General features: G+C 40.6%; 1 protein-coding gene across 2 annotated transcripts; it reads left to right on the top strand.

Moving 5' to 3' along the window:
- The first annotated feature begins 13,483 nt into the window (after positions 1–13,483).
- Positions 13,484–18,229, top strand: PAGE4 (PAGE family member 4). 2 transcript variants are annotated; one of them, XM_060002533.1, is made up of 5 exons: positions 13,484–13,537; positions 14,675–14,760; positions 15,254–15,359; positions 16,842–16,952; positions 18,112–18,229. In XM_060002533.1, the coding sequence occupies exons 2-5, from the start codon at positions 14,683–14,685 to the stop codon at positions 18,126–18,128; spliced, it is 312 nt and encodes a 103-aa protein (XP_059858516.1). In that variant the 5' UTR covers positions 13,484–13,537; positions 14,675–14,682; the 3' UTR covers positions 18,129–18,229. The 2 variants fall into 2 exon arrangements, with proteins under 2 accessions (XP_059858516.1, XP_059858517.1); XM_060002534.1 differs by lacking the exons at positions 13,484–13,537; positions 14,675–14,760 and adding an exon at positions 14,508–14,613.
- Positions 18,230–18,698: the final 469 nt, after the last annotated feature.

The following is an 18,698-nucleotide window of genomic DNA, read 5'->3' as shown; positions in this document are numbered from 1 at the left end:
ATTCAAACCTTGGAGCATAGATACTTAATAAATTAACACTCCTCTCACTCCATGAATACAGTCCTGCAAATATCTCAGAGTCAAACCCTGAAACACAGGTCCTCAAATAAGTCAGAGGCTTCACACTATAAATATAAATTCCCAAACACCACAAACTCAAATGTTGGAACTTAGAACCCCAAAGAGTTTAGAGACCTCTGAAGCAAACTTAGGACAAAAGCCCTAAAAGAGTTCACAGACTTCGCACTCTGAACACTGACCCAAATACCTCAGATGCTAACCTTGGAACACAGAGCCTGAAAGAGTTCTGCACCCTGCAACTTGAATACACACATCAAAATATCTCAAGTGCAATATTTGGAATGCAGACCTTCTAGAGTTCATAGACCTCACAGCCAGAACAGGAATTACCAAACACCTCAGACTCCAGCCTTGTGACACAAATCTTCAAAGAATTCAGAGATCTCACACCCTAAACCTAGAACCTATATGCCTCATATTTAGATATTAAAACACAGACCCTAAAATATTTGTAAAAGCTTATTGTGAATACAGACCCCAAACACCTCAGACTCAAACCTTGAAACACATACTCTCAATGATTTCAGAGGCCAAAGCCCTAAACGAAGAACCACAAATACAACAAACTCAGAATTTTATGTCACAGACTCTCAAAGAGTTCAAGACCTCAAACTCTAAACACAGAACACGAAATACATCAGACTCAACCCTATGAAATAAAAGACCTTCAAAAAGTCAGTGATCTCACACTCTGAACACAGACCCCAAAACAACTTACATTCGAACATTGGAGTACACTTAATTAGTTCAGAGTCCTCTCACTCCACGCTCAGAGACCCCGAAACACATGTGATTCTAAAGTTGGATCACAGGCCCTCAAAGATTTCAGAGATTTCACATCCTGAAAATAAATACCTAAAAACCACACACACAAATCTTGGAGCACTGATCCTCTAAAGTCTAGAGACTTCACGCTCTGAACTTAACGATACCAAAAGAAGCTTCAGAAGCAAACTTAGGAAACAAACCCTCAAAGAGGTCAGACACCTCTCCAACCTTGAAAAGAAACCCCAAATACCTCAGACTACAACCTTGGAACACATACCATGAGAGTGTTCTGCATCATCACAACCTGAACACATACCTCCAGATACTAGGGATTCAATTTGGAACCCAGACCTTCAGTGAATTCATAGACCTCATACCCAGTACATGACCTTACAAATACCTGAGTCTCCAACCTTGGGCCACAGACCTTCAGCGAATTCAGAGAACTTACTTCTTTCAAAAATAACCCACATATGTCATATAAACATTAAAACACAGTCCCTCAAAGATTTGTGAATGCTTACACTCAGAACACAGATATAAAACACCTCAAACCTTGGAACACAGACCCTCAAAGATTTCACAAAACTAAAACTCTAAACACAGATGTGCAAATACATCAACTTCATTATCATAGGACATAGACTTCAAAGACCTTACATTCCAAATATAGTTGTGTGAATACTTCAGACTCAATACTATTAAAAAAAAATCTTCGAAGAGTCAGATACTTCATACCCTGAACATGTAGCACCAAACACCTAAGACCTTACCTGGCAGCACAGACCCTCAAAGAGTTCAGAAATCTCATACCCTGAATACAGACCCCAGAAGCCCAGATTCAAAATATATACCAAAGATCCTCAGTGATTTCAGAGCCCTCACACTCTAAACACAAATCCCTAAATATATCAATTAAAACTTTAAGACACAGACCCTCAAAGTTCAGAGACAACACATTCTAAACACAAAGTCCCAAATACCTCAGATTCAAACGTTGGATCACAGAATCTAAAAAAAAAAAAAAAAAAAAAATCAAAGACCTCATGCCCTGGAGTTATATACCAAATAACATAAGCAAACTTAGGACACAACCCCTCAAAGAGTTCAGAGACTTCACATCTTGAACAGTTGCTCTAAATGCCTTAGATAAAAACTTTGAAAAATAGACCCTCAGTGAGTTCAGAGACTTCTCATCCTAAACACTGACCCCGAAATATTTCATACTCAGACAATGGAAGACAAACCCTCAACGATATCACAGTCTTCTAACCCTGAATACAGAACCTCAAATCTCAGATTCGGCCTTGGAACACGTATAGAGAAAATATGAAAACACAGACACTAAAAGAGTTGTGAGGTTTACAACCTAAATACTGACTCCAAATACAAGAGACTCAAATTAGGAACATAGACCTTTAAAGGTTTCAGAGTACTCACACCCTGAACACAGACCTACAGATATACCAGACTTGACCCTTAGTACCCAGATCCTCATAGAATTCAAATAATTTACATTCTAAACCCAGAACCCAATACCTCAGACTCAATCCTGTGTAAAAAGTACTTCAACAAGTCAGAGGCTTCACATTCTGTACAAACACTGCAAAATATCTCAAACCCCAATCTCGAAAGACAGACCCTCAAAGATTTTGGTGCTCACCCATCCTGAATATAAACTTCCAAAAAGCTCAGATTCAAAATCTATACCAAAGACCTTCAATGATTTCAGAGCCCTCAAACGCTAGACACAGATCCCCACATACATCAGTTAAAACTTTAAGACACAGACCCTCAGTGAGTTCTGAGACATCACTTTCTAAATAGAGTTCCAAACACCTCAGACTTACACCTCAGGATACCGCACCTCAAAAAAGATCTCTGAACTCACACACCAAATAACATGGAAGCGATCTTAGGATACAAACCCTCAAAGGGTTCAGAGACCTCATACCCTGAACACTTTCCCCAAATACCTCAGACTGAAACTGTGAAAAATAGACCTTCAATGAGTTCAGAGACTTCTTACTCTGAACACTTAGTCCAAAATACTTCATACTCAAAAACGGGAGACAAACCCGCAGTGATAACACAGACTTCGCAGCTTAAAATCAGAACCCCAAATCTCTCAGATTCAGCCGTGGAACATAGACAGTGAATGATTTCACAGACCTCACATCTGAACAAAGACCATAAACATCTCCCACTCAAGCTCCAGAGACCTCACATTGTTTTTTTAAATACAGTTATTTATTTTTGGCTGCGTTGGGTCTTTGTTGCTGCACACCAGCTTTCTCTAGTTCTGGCGAGCGGGGCCTACTCTTTGTTGCGGTGTGTGGGCTTCTCATTGTGGTGGCTTCTCCTGTTGCAGAGCACAGGCTCTAGGTGCACGGGCTTCAGTAGTTGTGGCACACAGGCTCAGTAGTTGTCTCGTGGGCTCTAGAGCACAGGTTCAGTAGTTGTGGCACATGGGCTTAGTTGCTCCACAGCATGTGAAATCTTCCTGGACCAGGGCTTGAACCTGTGTCCCCTGCACTGGCAGGCGGATTCTTAACCACTGCACCACCAGGGACGCCCAGAGACCTCACATTTTAAACTCAGACTTCCAATTATCTCAGGATTAACACTTGGGAAACAGACCCCATAAAATTCCAGACAGAGATGTCAGCTTGAGCACTGACACCTAATACCTCCTCCAACTCAAACGTTGGGGCATAGGCAATATAAGATTTCACAAATTTCATATCCCCAACACAAATCTCCTAATACCACAAACTCTACACTTGCAACAGAGACCATCAAAAGATCCAGACACTTCACACCCTGCTCATAGACTTCCAAACACTTCAGACTCAAAGCATGAAAACAGAGATGCTCAATGATTTCAGAGACCTAACGCACAAACCCAGATCCCCTGTAACATCAGACTGAAACCTAGGAAGGTAGATCATCAAAGTGTTTCAGAACCTCTAACTCTGAACTCAAAGCCCCATAGAACACAATCAAACTTTGGTACTAATGCCCTTAAAGCACCAAGAGACCTCATACCCAGATCACAGACCCCCAAATACTTCAGATCAAACCTTGGAGCACAGACAGTTAATAAGTTTGGGCACCTGTCACACCCTATCACAAAACCCCAGGACCACTGAACACAGACCCTCAAAGAATTTGGAGAGCTCACACCCTAAACACTGATCCTCACATACCTCATATTCAAACCTAGGGACACAGGCCTCAACGAGTCCAGAGAATGTGCACACATAACACTGACCTCCAAATCCCTCACATTCAAATCTGACTTTCAAAATTTCAGACACCCTTCTTTCTAAACACGGACCCCCAAATATCTCAGATTTAAACTTTCATAAACTGACAGAGACCCACAAGTACTTCATATTCAAATCTTACAACATAGACCCTCAAAGACTTCAGATCAAACCTTGGAGCTCAGTTAATAAGTTTGGACACCTCTCACACCCTGATCACAGACCCTGAGAACCTCTGATTTTAAACGTTGGAATACAGATCCTCAAAGAGTTCAGAGACTTCACACCCCGAACAGGAATGTCTAAAAACTCAGACAAAAATACTTGGAACTCAGAACTTAAAAAGATTCAAGAACCTTACTCTTTGAATGCAGAGCAAAAATACCTCTGAAACTTGGGATCCAAGCTTAAAATTTCAAAGACTTCACAACTTGATCATAGGCCCCCAATTACCTCAGATTCAAACCTTACAACGTAGACCCTGAAAAAAATTCAGAGACCTTACACCTAAACACAGACCAACAGTTACCTCAGACTCAAACATTGAAAAATTTCAGAGAACATTAGCATACACCTCAAAGTATCTAAGACTCAAAACATATAACATACGCCCTTAGAGAGATAAGAGACCTCATACCTTGAACATGGGCTTCCAAACACCTTGGGCAAAAAACCTGGAACAAAAACCTTCAAAGAACCCATGGATTTCACTTCCTGAGCACAGACCCCCAAATACCTTGGATCCAAATGTGGGACTCAGACCTTCTAAAAGTTCATAGGCCACACACCCTTTGAGCTCAAGTCTCCTAATCCCTAAGACTAACACCTGGGAACAGAAACTGGAAATCTCAGGGGCCTCAAACCCTGAATACAGACCCTTAAATAACAAGCTGAATCCTTGGGACACAGATCCTCTAAAAGTACAGAGGACTTCAGGCCATGAATGAAGGACTCCAAATACATGAAACTTAGCTTTTGGAAATGGATCCCCCTAGATTTCAGAGACCTTTCACCCTGAATAGAGACCCACAATGACTTGAGATTCAAACCTCGGCAACATAAATCCTCAAAGACTCCACATTGTGAACACAGACCACTACATTAGAGTCAAAACCTTGAGTCACAGAACTTACAGAGGTCAGAGAGCTCACACCCTGAACACAGACCTCCAAACCACTCAGAATCAAATCTTAGAACAGAGACGCTCAAAGTTTCAGAGGCCTTGCACCCTGACTGCAGACCCCCAAATAACTCCAACTGAATCCTTGGGACACAGACCCTTTAAAATTTCACAGACCTTGCACTCTGAAAACAGACCCCAAATACCTCATATTCAAAAGTTGGGACACAGATCCTCTCAAAGTTCAGAGACCTCATGTGCCGAACACAGACCCCTGAGTACCTCAGCCTTAAACTTTTGGAAACAGAATCCCATTGATTTCAGACATCTCTCACTGAACAGAGAGAATAACCATAGCAAGAACAAACTTCAAACTTAGTACAATCCTTACTAGATTAGTACTAAATCCTAGGAGAAGTACACATACTAAAATCCTAGGACAAATAACTGCACTCTTCTCCAAACATACAAAATATTTACTTTAGTATCTACTGTCCTATACAACCTGTCACACTTTCCACATGGAATTATTATGCATACAAAAAGGGCAAGAAACACACAGTCTAAAGAACCAATCATCAGAACCAAACTCAGATATAACACAGATGATGAAATTATCAGACAAAATTGTAGCTAATATGTTAAAGGCTCTGATGGAAGTAGGGGTGGGAGGAAAATGTCTTCTCTGGTGTTTTGATTTAGCCTCATTCTTAGGCAAGCACTGTGTGTGTCTTGGTGGAGTGGCCTTTAGAATGTTCCTTTCCTTCCTCCATGGGTAGAGCTTTTCTTCCCCTGTTTGCTTCTCCTAGCTGCATGGGTATCCACCCATGCACTCTGGCTACAGCTTTGATGCCTTGGCTCCTGAAGATGGAAGCTTTTGTTACTTAGGGATGATAGGGAAGATGATAGACCAAGTTTCCTTGATGGTTTCCATTGCTTTCCCCTAGTTGCAGTAGAATTCTACCAGTGCCTGCAGATTAAGCTTTTATGTTCTGTAAGAGAGATAGGGGAAATGGGTCTGGGGGGATTTTGGCAGAGGCTGTTCTCCTCTCCTTGCCAGCACCACAGGGGAACTTTTCTGGATTCTCTTGTGAACCTAGTGGTATTCCTAGAGGAAAAGCCTGCAGGAGGGTGGGAACCCCACATGGCTGAGTCCCTTGGAATCCCCTGAGAGCTTCACATTCTCATGCAATTCTCATTCCTGATCCTTGGAGGAAAGCATTTAGTCTTTCAACATAAAATATGATGCTAGTTGTAGATTCTTCTGTAGATACCCTTTATCAAATTCAAAGAGTTTCCTTCTGGTCCTAGTTTGCTGAGAATTTTCATCATGAATGGATGTATTTTGTCAAATGCTTCTACTGCATCAATTGACATGACCATGTGGTTTTTTTTATAGATTATTAATATGGAGGATTACATTGACTGATTTTTGAATATTGAATTAGCCTTGTATTCCTGGAATAAACCTCTTTTAGTTGTGGTGTATTATTTTTCTTATATATTGCTAGATTCAATTTGCTAATATTTTGTTGAGGACTTTTACATTTATGTTCATGACATCCTAACAATCTTAAATGTTTATGCACCTAATAATAGCTAAAAAATACATGAAGCTAAAACTGACAGAACTGCAAGGAGAAATAGACAAATCCACATAGTCTGAGATTTCAATATCCCTTTCTCAATAATGGATAGAACATATAGGTAGAATATCAGCAAGCATACAACAGACAATCTGAAAGATACAAACTACCAAGGATTACTTAAGAATAGAAAACCGGAATAACTCTTTATCTAGTAAAGAAATTAAAATTTAGTGAAAATATATTTTCATAAAGAAAACTCCAAACCCAGATGGCATCACTGGAGAAGTCTACCAAACATTTAAGGAATAAATAATACCAATTCTACACAAATGATTCCAAAATATTGAAGAGGAAAGAATACTTTCCTACTCAACTCATTCTATGAGGCCAGAATTCCTGGATGCCAAAACCAGCTAAAGACCTTAATAGAAAAGGAAACTACAGATCAATATCCCTCATAAATATAGATGCAAAAATTCTAAACAAGATTTTAACAAACTGACTCTAACAATATGTTCCATCATGACTGAATGGAATTTATCTCAGTAATGCAGGGCTGGTTTAATATTTGAAAAGAAACCAATGAAATTCACCATATTAACAAACTAAAAAAGAAAATACCCATATGATTGTCTCACTGCAGAATATTTTGCCCTAAGATCAGGAAAAAGACAGGGATGTCCACTTTTACCACTTGTATTCAACACTGTACTTGAGGTTCTAGATAGTGTAATCAGGCAAGATAAAGAGATAAAATGCATCCAGATTGGAAATAAAGAAGTAAAACTGTCTATCCACAGATGACATGATCATTTTCATAGAAAGTGTGATTAAATCTAATTAAAAGCTACTAAAACCAACAAGTGAGTCTAGCGAAGTTACAGGAAACAAGCTCAATGTAAAGAAATCAGTTGTATTTCTATATACTAACAACAGTCAAAATTGAAATAAAAACCAATTTACAAGAGCATAAAACATGAAATACACAGGAGTAAATCTGACAAAAGAAGTGAAAGATCTGTATACCGAAAACTACAATATATTGCTGAGAGAAATTAAGACCTAAGTTGGACTTCCCTGGTGGTGCAGTGGTTAAGAATCTGCCTGCCAATGCAGGGTACATGGGTTCGAGCCCTGGTCCAGGAAGACCCCATATGCCGCAGAGCAACTATGCCTCTGTGCCACAACTACTGAGCCTGTGCTCTAGAGCCCGCGAGCCACACCTACTGAGCCCATGTGCCACAACTACTGAAGCCCATGTGCATTAGAGCCCGTGCTCCACAACAAGAGAAGCCACTGCGATGAGAAGCCCACGCACGGCAACAAAGAGTAGACCCTGCTCGCCGCAACTAGAGAAAAGCCCACACACAGAAATGAAGACCCAGTACAGCCAAAAATAAATAAATAAATAAATTTATAAAAACAAAATTAAGACCTAAGTTAATGGAGAGATTGATTATATCTTGTTCATCGGTCTGAAGATTCCAAATTGTTAATGTGGCAATTCTTCCCAAATTGATCTATAAATTTAATGTACTCTTAATGAAAACCCCAGCAATTCTTTCTTTTCTTTTTTTGTAGAAATTGACAAGCTGATTCTAAAATTTATATGGATATGCAAAGGACCTAGATTAGACAAAACAAGATTTCAATAATTATTATAAAACTATATCACAATAGTGTAGTATTGGCATAAAGACAGACAAATAGATCAATGGAACAGAAAGTCCAGAAATAAACCCACAAATATACGGACAACTGATTTTTGGCAAAGGCATACAGGTAGGGGCATAAGAGCCAGCAAAGGCCAGCGTGACCACGGTACCCTTACCAATGAATTGCCTGACTACTGGGGGGATATGTGCCTAAGAGTAAACTCACCTGAGAGAGAAGTCCAAAGGCAGATGAGCTTTCTAGGCCAGGTGAGAAGACTGAACACCATCAATAAAGACTGAAAGCACAATTAAAATTTTGGGATCAGTTGGCATAGAAAGGCAAACTTGGAGGCTTCTGGATAAGGAGGAGGGAGGAAAAAGGGCAACTCCTTCAGGTGATGGAGCTGTCAAGAACCTTCCTTCCTCTCCACCACTTCAGGTGAATTGCCCAGATCTGCCACCACTAAGTAATAGCTATCTGAATACATGTGAGTGTGTGTGCAACAACTAAATGTCCATGTGTAGTATCTGAAGGAGTTTGCAGATTGTTAGAGTCAAAGTTTAAAATCATATACTTTATCAATGAGATTTACATGAATGTTCCTTTGCAATCATGTAAACTTCCTTCATGTTTACCAGGCAGTGATTTAGAAAAATTACCTCACAGAATATTTATATTCACAATCTACTTGTGCACTCATTGTGGTCTACTGTTGGTCAGGAACACCAAAGAAAAGATCCTCCTTTCACCCACAGCCTGAGTCTCCAGCCTCAGTGACCTCTGCGGTTGCCAAGCATGTCAGGGCCTGCCAGGTTCCATGACTTAGCTCATTATGTTCCTTCAGGGACTGCTACATCTCGCACACGTGGGTACTTACACCACATCACCTCTCATGGATGGTGGTCATGGGGTTGCTAAGCTTTTCCTTGAGTTAAGGGATTCAAGGGAACCAGCAGTCAGCAATGTAAAGAAACAAGCAAAGGCAATGGGAGCAAAAAGACACAGGTTTAATGCCTGGAATACCTTGCCAAGGGTGTGATGTTGGACAAGTTGGAAATACTCTCGAGCCCCTTTTCGTTTATGTATGATTATTTTTCCTAAAGAAATATTTAAGGAAGTGGGTAGGGAATGATCCATGAGGATGTTTGCTGCAGCATGGATGATAATCTAGAATGAATGTGTGAGACATATATATCTAACTATATGCGCTAAAATAGCAGAGTGGTTTTTAATGGATGCTCAAGTTATAAGATTGATTCTTTTTTTTTTTTTAGACATCTTTATTGGAGTATAATTGCTTTACAATGGTATGTTAGTTTCAGCTTCACAACAAAATGAATCAGTTATATATATATACATATGTTCCCATATCTCTTCCCGCTTGCGTCTCCCTCCCTCCCACCCTCCCTATCCCACCCCTCCAGGCGGTCACAAAGCACCGAGCTGATCTCCCTGTGCTATGAGAAAAGGGAACCCTCTTACACTGTTGGTGGGAATGTAAATTGATACAGCCACTGTGGAGAACAGTATGGAGATTCCTTAAAAAGCTACAAATAGAACTACCATATGACCCAGCAATCCCACTACTGGGCATATACCCTGAGAAAACCATAATTCAAAAAGAGTCATGTACCAAGATTGATTCTTAATTCTCTTTCCAATTTTACTTTTTGTTTTTACTATGAGCATGCATTACTTGAATAATAATGTTAAAGCTTATTTATAATAATGCAAATTCAGATACTAGTGTCCATCAGAATAGGAGAAAAAGAACTAATGTTATACCCAACAATTGCAAGGTTGGAAGAAAACAGGACTTCTTGTACACAAGCTGGAGTGTAAAATGGTTTCTCACTTTTTTGACTCATCTAGCAATACACATTAAAAACGTTTAAACGCCCACTTTCCTTTCACCTAGCAATTCAATTTCCAGGAATACATCCTAAGAAAGTATGAGAAAAGCATGCCACAGCACAAGTATAGGATGTTCATTCCAATTTTACTTACACTACTAAAAAGACCATGAGCAAATCAACATAAATACATACACATAGTCATGTGTCTGCTTAAAACCATAGAATCACACTAGAGTGTTCTACAGCCTTTTTTGTACTACTTAACTTTAATTAACGGATATCATTCTATATCAATACATGTTAATTTATCTAATTCTTCATGGGCTGCAAAATTTCCATGGTCTAGTTTTACTGTAATTCATATGAGCAAGTACACTGCTGAACACACAGGCACTTTTGAGTTTTCACTTTTGCAACTGTTGTGTATTTACTGCAGTCTACTTGGATGAATATATCTTTAGGATGAGTTCCAAAAGGCAGATTGCTGGGAAAGGGTGCTTAGTGCATTACTGAGAGACACTGAGAGTATTAGGAGTTTCTCATGAACCTCTAAACCTGCTTCCTCCCCACCATCTAATGGGGTGGGGACGGGTTACACAAGCTGTTGGGGCTCAACAAAGACACCCCTCATGCACTCTCTACTGCTCTCTCTCTACAAGGCTGGCTGTTGGGATTTCCCCCAACTTCAGGTGAGGATGATGGTTGCGGGCAGTAACTCTCCCAGGTCCGGCCCATCCCCAGATCCACAGGGCTGGTACCCGAGGCCAGAAGGCCAGAGTACTCCCAACCACCATCGTCTCCCTCTGGAGCACACACCTGTGGTCAGCATGTAACCCTGAATCTTTCCTTCCTCCAGGTATTGGAAATGGGCCGAGTCATCATCCCACCCACCGCACAGCCACAGCTGCCACCTCACCACAGCTTCATCGTAGCCTTGTGCCTGTGCGTCCCGTTCACAGCTGGCCCAGGTAGCATTTCCCATACTTCTCCCATTGGGTTTCTGAACAGTCTGCACAGAGCTCACCTTCGGCCCATGCACCACCTGGGCCTTGACCTTGACACCTGCTCCACTTCACATTGGGCACACCTGCCAGTTCCCACTCTTGATAATCATCTCTGTGGCAAATGGATGTACAAAAGGTACATCCTTTTTTTTTTCTGCTAACGTGAGGAAGGGGAGCGTGGAGGGACAGGAGGGGATGCCTTGTGGCCCCCTCAGTGGACCTAGCAACACCATTATCACCAAGCGTTAATTCTACCCAGAGTTGGGTGAACTTACTCTGGGATTTAAATAATGTCAAAGACAGTGGCACTGGCCAATTCTTCATGACTGAATTATTTGTAAGGAGCAGGTATCACTTGTGTCATAAAACAAAATGAAGTGATATCTACAATCATCACAATGATACAAACAAGGGCTTGGGAGTACCCAATTGTCCTTGGTGAGAGAACATGCTCTGCACTAATACTACCTGAGGATGAGGTTACCCAGGAAGGCTTGCGGCACTGGGCAAGCCAGGGTTGCTTCTTCAGTTCAGACTCCAAGCTCTCACACAGAAAGGACCCCATCTTCCCTCCAACTTCTTCGCAGTGTCCTGGAGAAACTTGATCCTACTCAGAGAACATAGCTGCTGCATATAGACAAAGCCCTAAGGTCAGGGAGCTGGGCTGCAGATAGCCTTTCAAGGAGGTTAGAAGAAATGACTAAGAGCCAATTAAAGTGCTTTACATGAGGAGAAACAGACTGAGGTTAGTATCCACAGTTAATGCTGATTAAAGACAATGTGAACTCAGTCCTTCTCAATAAATCTTTATTTCATACACATAAAAATCTGAGTTGTAGAAGCAGCTCCTGACTAGATATTAAAACTGGTTATCCCTGATTGGTGAGATCAAGGAAGAATTATATATTTATACTTGGCTCTAACTCCATAGCTTGTCTGTATGAGAGGATGGGGGAGAGGGAGGGAGAAAGGGAGGGATGTGGCAATTCTATTTTTGCCACAGGGATCTTTCTAACTCTCAAAGAATATGTGCTTCTCTAAAGGTAACCTGCAGGGCCTGGGAACTGTCCTGGACATGCAAGTACAGAAAAGGGTTTTTTATGAGGGGGGGAGGGGTAGGGAAAGGCCGGGCAAACTCCTTCCTGTCCTGCAGGTACCCACCTACCTTTGTTCGCCCAAAGCAGGAGCAGTGGGCTGCTGTCCTCCCCCTCCCCTCCCCCCACCCCTTCCCTGACAGCAGAGGACCAGACCACCTAGGTGATGTCGAAACCCTTTGAGGTGCACCAGGTGCAGAAGACCTACAACCCTGAGGGCTGCATTTTATCTGCTGGGTTACCCTTGGAAAACCAGATGTCTTTGGAGCCCTGGAAGCTCCTGACTTCAGGAAAACAAAGCATATTTACTATCTGAGAGGAGGGTTGGTGGTGTGGTCGTGCTGGTGAACTTTTCCAAAGCCTCCCACTTCTTCTGGAATCATGCCGCACATACGCAATGCCCCATAACCGGCTGTTTCTAGTTAATAACACCGTGAGCAGCACCACTATGACAGCAAACATTCAGCATTCGTTTTGATGGACAGCCATATTTCAAACGTGCCTCGGTTTACTTCTATAGCAAGTCCATGACCATGCTTTTATAAAATAAGCTGCTTTGGAAGTCCCATGTATCTAAATGTTTGTTCACATCCAATATAGTTACCTTAACATAAAGTTCTAGAAGTAGAAATGTTGGGTCACAGGATGTTTTAAGGCTTATGTATTTGGATTTATTAATCCTTTTCTTTACATTTTCTGGATCCCTCTCATGCTTAAAAATGCCTTTGTACTCTTTCAGACCCTAAAAGCTTTCACTCATCTCTGGGGAGACTAAGGACTCTCTTGAGAGCCACTGAAGCAGCCTCACTGAGAGAAGAATTTGGAGAGTTCAATCAGGGCTTGGAACGTTCTAGACACAGAAGAACTGAAAGATTTTTGGTGTGGAGAAGGGAAAGACAAAGTCCCTTTTGGGACTGGGAAGCAACACTCTCTTCCAGGCAGGGCGGAGCCTCTACCTGGTCAGAGAGGGCTGCAACCACAGCCCACGTGACACACACATTACTGCGTCTGCGTGTGGGAGTTACCTTGCTTACCTCCGAGGCTTGGGCTTGGCAGGTGGAGACGACTCCGCAGAAGTCGCGTTTAAGTGGCAAAGAAAGGTAGGTAGCATTTTCATTTCCTTTCTGATTCTCCACCAGGCTCTCAGCTGTGTCACAGCTGGTGTGTGAATAGATGTTAATGAGTGTGAGCCAGCGGGATTCGGGTGGGTGGGTGCAGCGCGATACTTGGCCCCCCGGGAGGAAGGTCCTTGAGGTCGTTGTCTTGCTCTCTACAGGCATCGTGGCTATGGCCCTTTGCGGTGGGGCGGAGCAATGGAGAACGGTGGGCCACAGAGGGGAGTGGGGCAGTTGAAAGTAGAGCAAGGCTTGGGGCCACGACTTGAGGTGTCTGAGCCTTGGAGGCACCAGAACTGCAGACAGACCACACATCCGGGACTCCTTGGTCCGTGGGAGGGCGAGGAAAGCCCACGCGGCACACGCGAGACGCAGTGCGCATGCCCAGGGCTGCGCGCCTTCCCAGCGGCCCTTGTGCAGTTTGCGTGCGTAGCTGTAAAGGTTGCGTCTTAACGTCTCGGTTCTCTCTGCCTGGTGAAACTCACCAGGTAGGTCCACAGATCTGTCCTGCCTGGAGTCTAAGTGTGCGTGTGTGTGAGGGGGAGCCAGCGGGCTTCGGGCGGGTCAGGCGGTGCGATCTATGGCCTTTGAGGAGGAAGGTCCTCGAGGTCGTCGTCCTCCCCACAGGTGTCATGGCCACCATAGCTCTTGTCCTGGTGGCAGGAAAGGGAGGGCGGTGGGCGGTGGAGGTCAGGGGGTTCAGATGAAGGTAGAGCGAGTCATGGCGGCGTTATTTGCGGTATCTGGGTCCTGGAGGCCCTGGAACTGCAGACCAGCACAGAATCCAGAGTCAGCAGTGGGAAGCTGGGCGTGGCTGTATATTACAAAATCTCTCCGTATTGGAGAGTTCGTGAGTGAAACTGAATCTCTTAAGTCGTACCTTTTTTTTTTTTTTCAGTCAAGTACTTGAAGGTCCCTTCTCTGCCAAATTGGCTGTGAGAGAAACAGAGGGGTTTGCTGACAGCCTTATTTGATGTTATTGGCAAGCAGGCAGTTATTATTAATTCAAGACTTACTTTGGAAATCTCACCAGATGTAAAAAAGAATTTCCAGTCAGCATGGTAATAATTCAGTATAGTCTTTTTAAATTACATTCTTCAGTTCACCATTTTCTACTTTCAGTGTGAAATATGAGTGGACGAGTAAGATCAAGATCTAGAGGAAGGGGAGATGGTCAAGAGTCTTCCAATACGGTTGAACCTGTGGTTGTGAGTGCTTTAATATCTTACTTCCCTTGACAGAAATTAATAAAAGAAAATCGAAAAAGTTGTTGAACCAATTTAGATCTGTTGTATAAAGGGCTATCTTGCTGAGAATGGTTGAATGGTTGAAAAATGAATCTCATGACTGAGACATTGAGCAAGTAGACTTATATTCTGACATTGCCTGGATGTGTATATTGATATGAGCCTGGAAATCACCTCTATGACTTCCTTGTTGTGCTTATTAATTAACAAATAACACACAGCCCAGAAAAGATGAAAATGGTTTCCAGAATTATTGGTCCTTGCAGATAACTCCTTTCTTAGATTATTTTCTATATAGGAAGAGTAACTTTATTAAGAGTACTTATGGACAAAGATATAGGAAAAGCCTCTTCAGATTGGTGATTAGTTACGTCCATGTAGTATGTATATTTGTGCCTTCTCTTGTTATAGTATTAATAACAATACTTCTTATTTGCACCTACCCTCTCCCAAGGCCCCAAAACTAGGTGGCAAAAAATCTCAACAAAAGGAACCACCAACTGGGAATGTGGATATTGAACCTGGACAAGAGAAAGAAGGAGGAACATCTGTGGTTCAAGGTAAAGGGGGATGGAGAGACAATTTGTATTTCATTTATGATGCTATACTAGTAACAGGTATGAAGGGTTCCCTGAAAATTGGCTGGAAACCTGTTTGGTAAGGGAAAGATATAGTTTGCAGCTGACTGCAGTCCCTCTCTGTGATAAGTTTTCCCTCTTTCAGCATTTTACCCACCTATGTTTTAAATTATTTGACATTCTTGGAAAATACAGTCCTTGCCAAGGCTCTAAATTAGCAAATCAAAGGAAGAAACATTAAATGTAGACAAAATTATACACTATTTTTCTAGTTAAACTTGATCTTTTTGGAATGTTGTTTTCAGGGTTAAGTCATTGCATCAAAAGTTTGAGCAAACCTAGATATATTCTGGTTAGCTCTTACATTGTAATTTCAAAATTTTTTCATAGTGCAGAGAAATAAAAAATTAAATCCTTTCCTAGTTGCTGTTAAAGTCTTCAATATTTTTGTCTTCCTGAGCCATAATTTAGTTGTCACATATTCTTTTTAACTTTTTACTTAGAAAAGTTTTTAAAAGTACAGAAAAGTTATAAGAAAGCACAGTGTACTTCTGTATCCTCTTTACCTTGATTCAGCAATTGCTAATATTTTGCCATATAGTGTCCTTGCTTTAGGTATTAACATACATATTTTTATTGCCAAACCATTTGAGAGTAAATTTCAAATACAACTCTTCACTCGCTACGTAATTCAATAAGTGCCTCCTAAAATCAAGGGTATTCTCTTACATAACCCAGTACAGTGATCAAATGCAGGAAATTTAACATTGAGAAAACATGATTATCTAATATGTGGTCAGTTGGTCTAGTAATGTTTTTTATAGCATTATTTTTTCCTGATCCAGGATCCAATCCAAGGCTACCTGTTGCATTTAGTTGTCACCTCTCTTTGGATTCCTTTAACCTGGAAGTGTACCTCAATATTTCTTTGTCTTTCTTTGTCCAAAAGATTGACATCTTTTGGAGTCCAAACCGGGTGTTTTGTAGAATTTTCTTCAGTTTGGGTTTGTCTCATCTTGCTATTTTTAAAGACTTTTTTTTCACTCATTTATTGAGACCTGCTTGGTGGCAGGTAATGTACTAGGTGCTAAGGATGTAAATACAAATGAGAATGATTTCTGTCTTGAGTTCACAACTTCTATCTTGAGTTTCTCTTGTCAGAGAAATTCACGTAAACAAATAGCTGATCTGATGAGATAAGTGCAATTATACATGTGTATATAGGTTACAAACGTGACAACTAAGTTTGTTTTAAACAGTTTTAGAAAGAAACATGCTTCATAGAGGAGGTAATATATGAGAAACACAACTTCATTTTCTAGCAAAAAACTCTTTAGTGCTCATTGCATTCTTATGCATCACATTTATTATAATACTAACCTACAGTGCTTTATTTAATAACATTAATTTATGGTTTACCACTTATATTAATAACTGTCTATTTATATCAACCTTAATTGGAAGGTGCAAGCCAGGAAATGGGTCTGGAAAAGACTGGGGGTGAGCACGGGAATGACCCTGATGTGAAGGGGAAGATTCCACCTAATCTAGTGCCTGCTAAAATTCCAGAAGCAGGTATGTTATCTATTAAGATTGCAAGTCATGGAGTAGTTGTTTTCTACAATATTTTTATACTTTAGTAGCAAATCGCACACACACAGATTATTTGAAAGGTAGTTCTGACACCAAATGCTTGATTCAAAGACAGTATCAGGAAGAAATGAATTGTCAAGTCCATATTGTTGAATTATAAAACATGAAAGTATTATTACTTTGGAGTAGAAGTCCTTTAAAACCCAAGGCAAATGATCAAATACTTTTTAAAGTACATAAATTAACGTACCCCAGTGCTAATTGGGTATCTAAACAATACAATAGTATTGATGTTTTGGTTTTGAATTTGCCAGAACTGTTTCTCAAAAATCACTATCTTTTAGATGCCAAAAAATCATATGGATCTGTATGTTTGGGCTTTTCCAGGTTCGTTTGTTGTTGTTGTTTTTGAAATTGTGAGCCAGGCTGAGAAATGGTAGTATTTTTCCTCACATTTTAATGTCATATATGATGGTCGTGGCTTAAAACTAGTGTGACCGTGTAATTTTTATCATCCAAACTGGGATACTTTTGAGAGTTAAAGGGAGGGCCACTACTGCTTACTCCAGGACAACAAGTGTGAATGGAACAAATGCCACCTTTCTATATATAGGCCATATAAAGGTTGAGCTGGATCATTGAAGTACTTTTGCACAAAAGAGACAAACCAAATGGAATGCTGTTCTTTGTCTTCTCTTTGAACAGTTCCAAGTATGACATTATTATTTGAACTAATATATGTAATTAGAAGGATACTTAAAGTCGATGCATTTGAATAACACTGGGTTTGCTTGCTTGTTTTACCTCTTGGAGTTTTTGTTAGGTTGATTTTATTTTAACTGAAATCACTGGCAGTTTTTGTTCTCTACTTAAATTATCTTTAAATAGGCTCATAGGATTTAATTTGTTCTGGGCTTGAGGAATCTATGTTTCTTCACACCACCAAAAAGAATGATGCATTAAAAAATTAGTGCTCATATGCCTGAAAATGTACATGTAGCATAGAAGCCTGTGCAGTTGTCAGGGTTCTGGTTTTAGTTTCATGTTATAAAACCAAAACTGTAGTGTGCTTTGTGTACCTTTTTTATTGTCTAAGTAAAGTTCTGCTAAGTAATGTACAACTGTTATGTTTATGTTTTAGGTGATGGACAGTCATAAGTTAAAAAGAAGACAAGCTGAAGCCATAAATGCTGTTGTTATATTGATAATTTGGCTTGTTAAATTCTCTCAATAAAGTTTTACAGTTTTCTCGGAAGAAATCATGCACATCTTTGGTTCAGTCTATTCCTAGGAACTTGATACTATTGTAAGTGGTATCTCAAAAGACTCTTCATGTTATGTTTAGAGCTGGTCTGTAGAAGTGCTATTTATTTTTGTATAATGATTTTATGTCTGGCAACTTTGCTAAACTTATACTAACAGTTTATGTCTACATTCTTTTGGATTTTCTACATACCCAATCATACTGTATGCAAATAATGACAGTTTTGTTTCTTCCTTTTAAATCTTTCTACCTTTTGTTGCCTTACCTTATGACACCGGCTGGACCCTTTCAGTACAGTGTTGAATAGAAGCGATGACAGTAGACATCTTTGTCATATTCCTGACCTCAAAGGGAAAACTTTCAGCATTTCACTGTGATGTATACTACAGGTTTTTATTAGATCTCTTCTATTAGATTAAGGAAGTTCCTTTGTATTCCTAGTTTGCTAAGAGTACTTACCATGA

The sequence above is a fragment of the Delphinus delphis genome, chromosome X (assembly GCF_949987515.2).
Source record: "Delphinus delphis chromosome X, mDelDel1.2, whole genome shotgun sequence".
Classification (NCBI taxonomy): Eukaryota; Metazoa; Chordata; class Mammalia; order Artiodactyla; family Delphinidae; genus Delphinus; species Delphinus delphis.
Note: the sequence above shows the minus strand (reverse complement) of the source record. Positions and strands in the feature narration are given on the sequence as shown.

Excerpts from the sequence above, each read along its gene's own strand:
- PAGE4 (XM_060002533.1), top strand. The coding sequence starts at position 14,683 with ATGAGTGGACGAGTAAGATCAAGATCTAGAGGAAGGGGAGATGGTCAA. Across the intron at positions 14,761-15,253 it reads ATACGGTTGAACCTGTGGTT|GCCCCAAAACTAGGTGGCAA; the intron begins GTGAGTGCTTTA and ends CCCTCTCCCAAG. Across the intron at positions 15,360-16,841 it reads AGGAACATCTGTGGTTCAAG|GTGCAAGCCAGGAAATGGGT; the intron begins GTAAAGGGGGAT and ends CTTAATTGGAAG.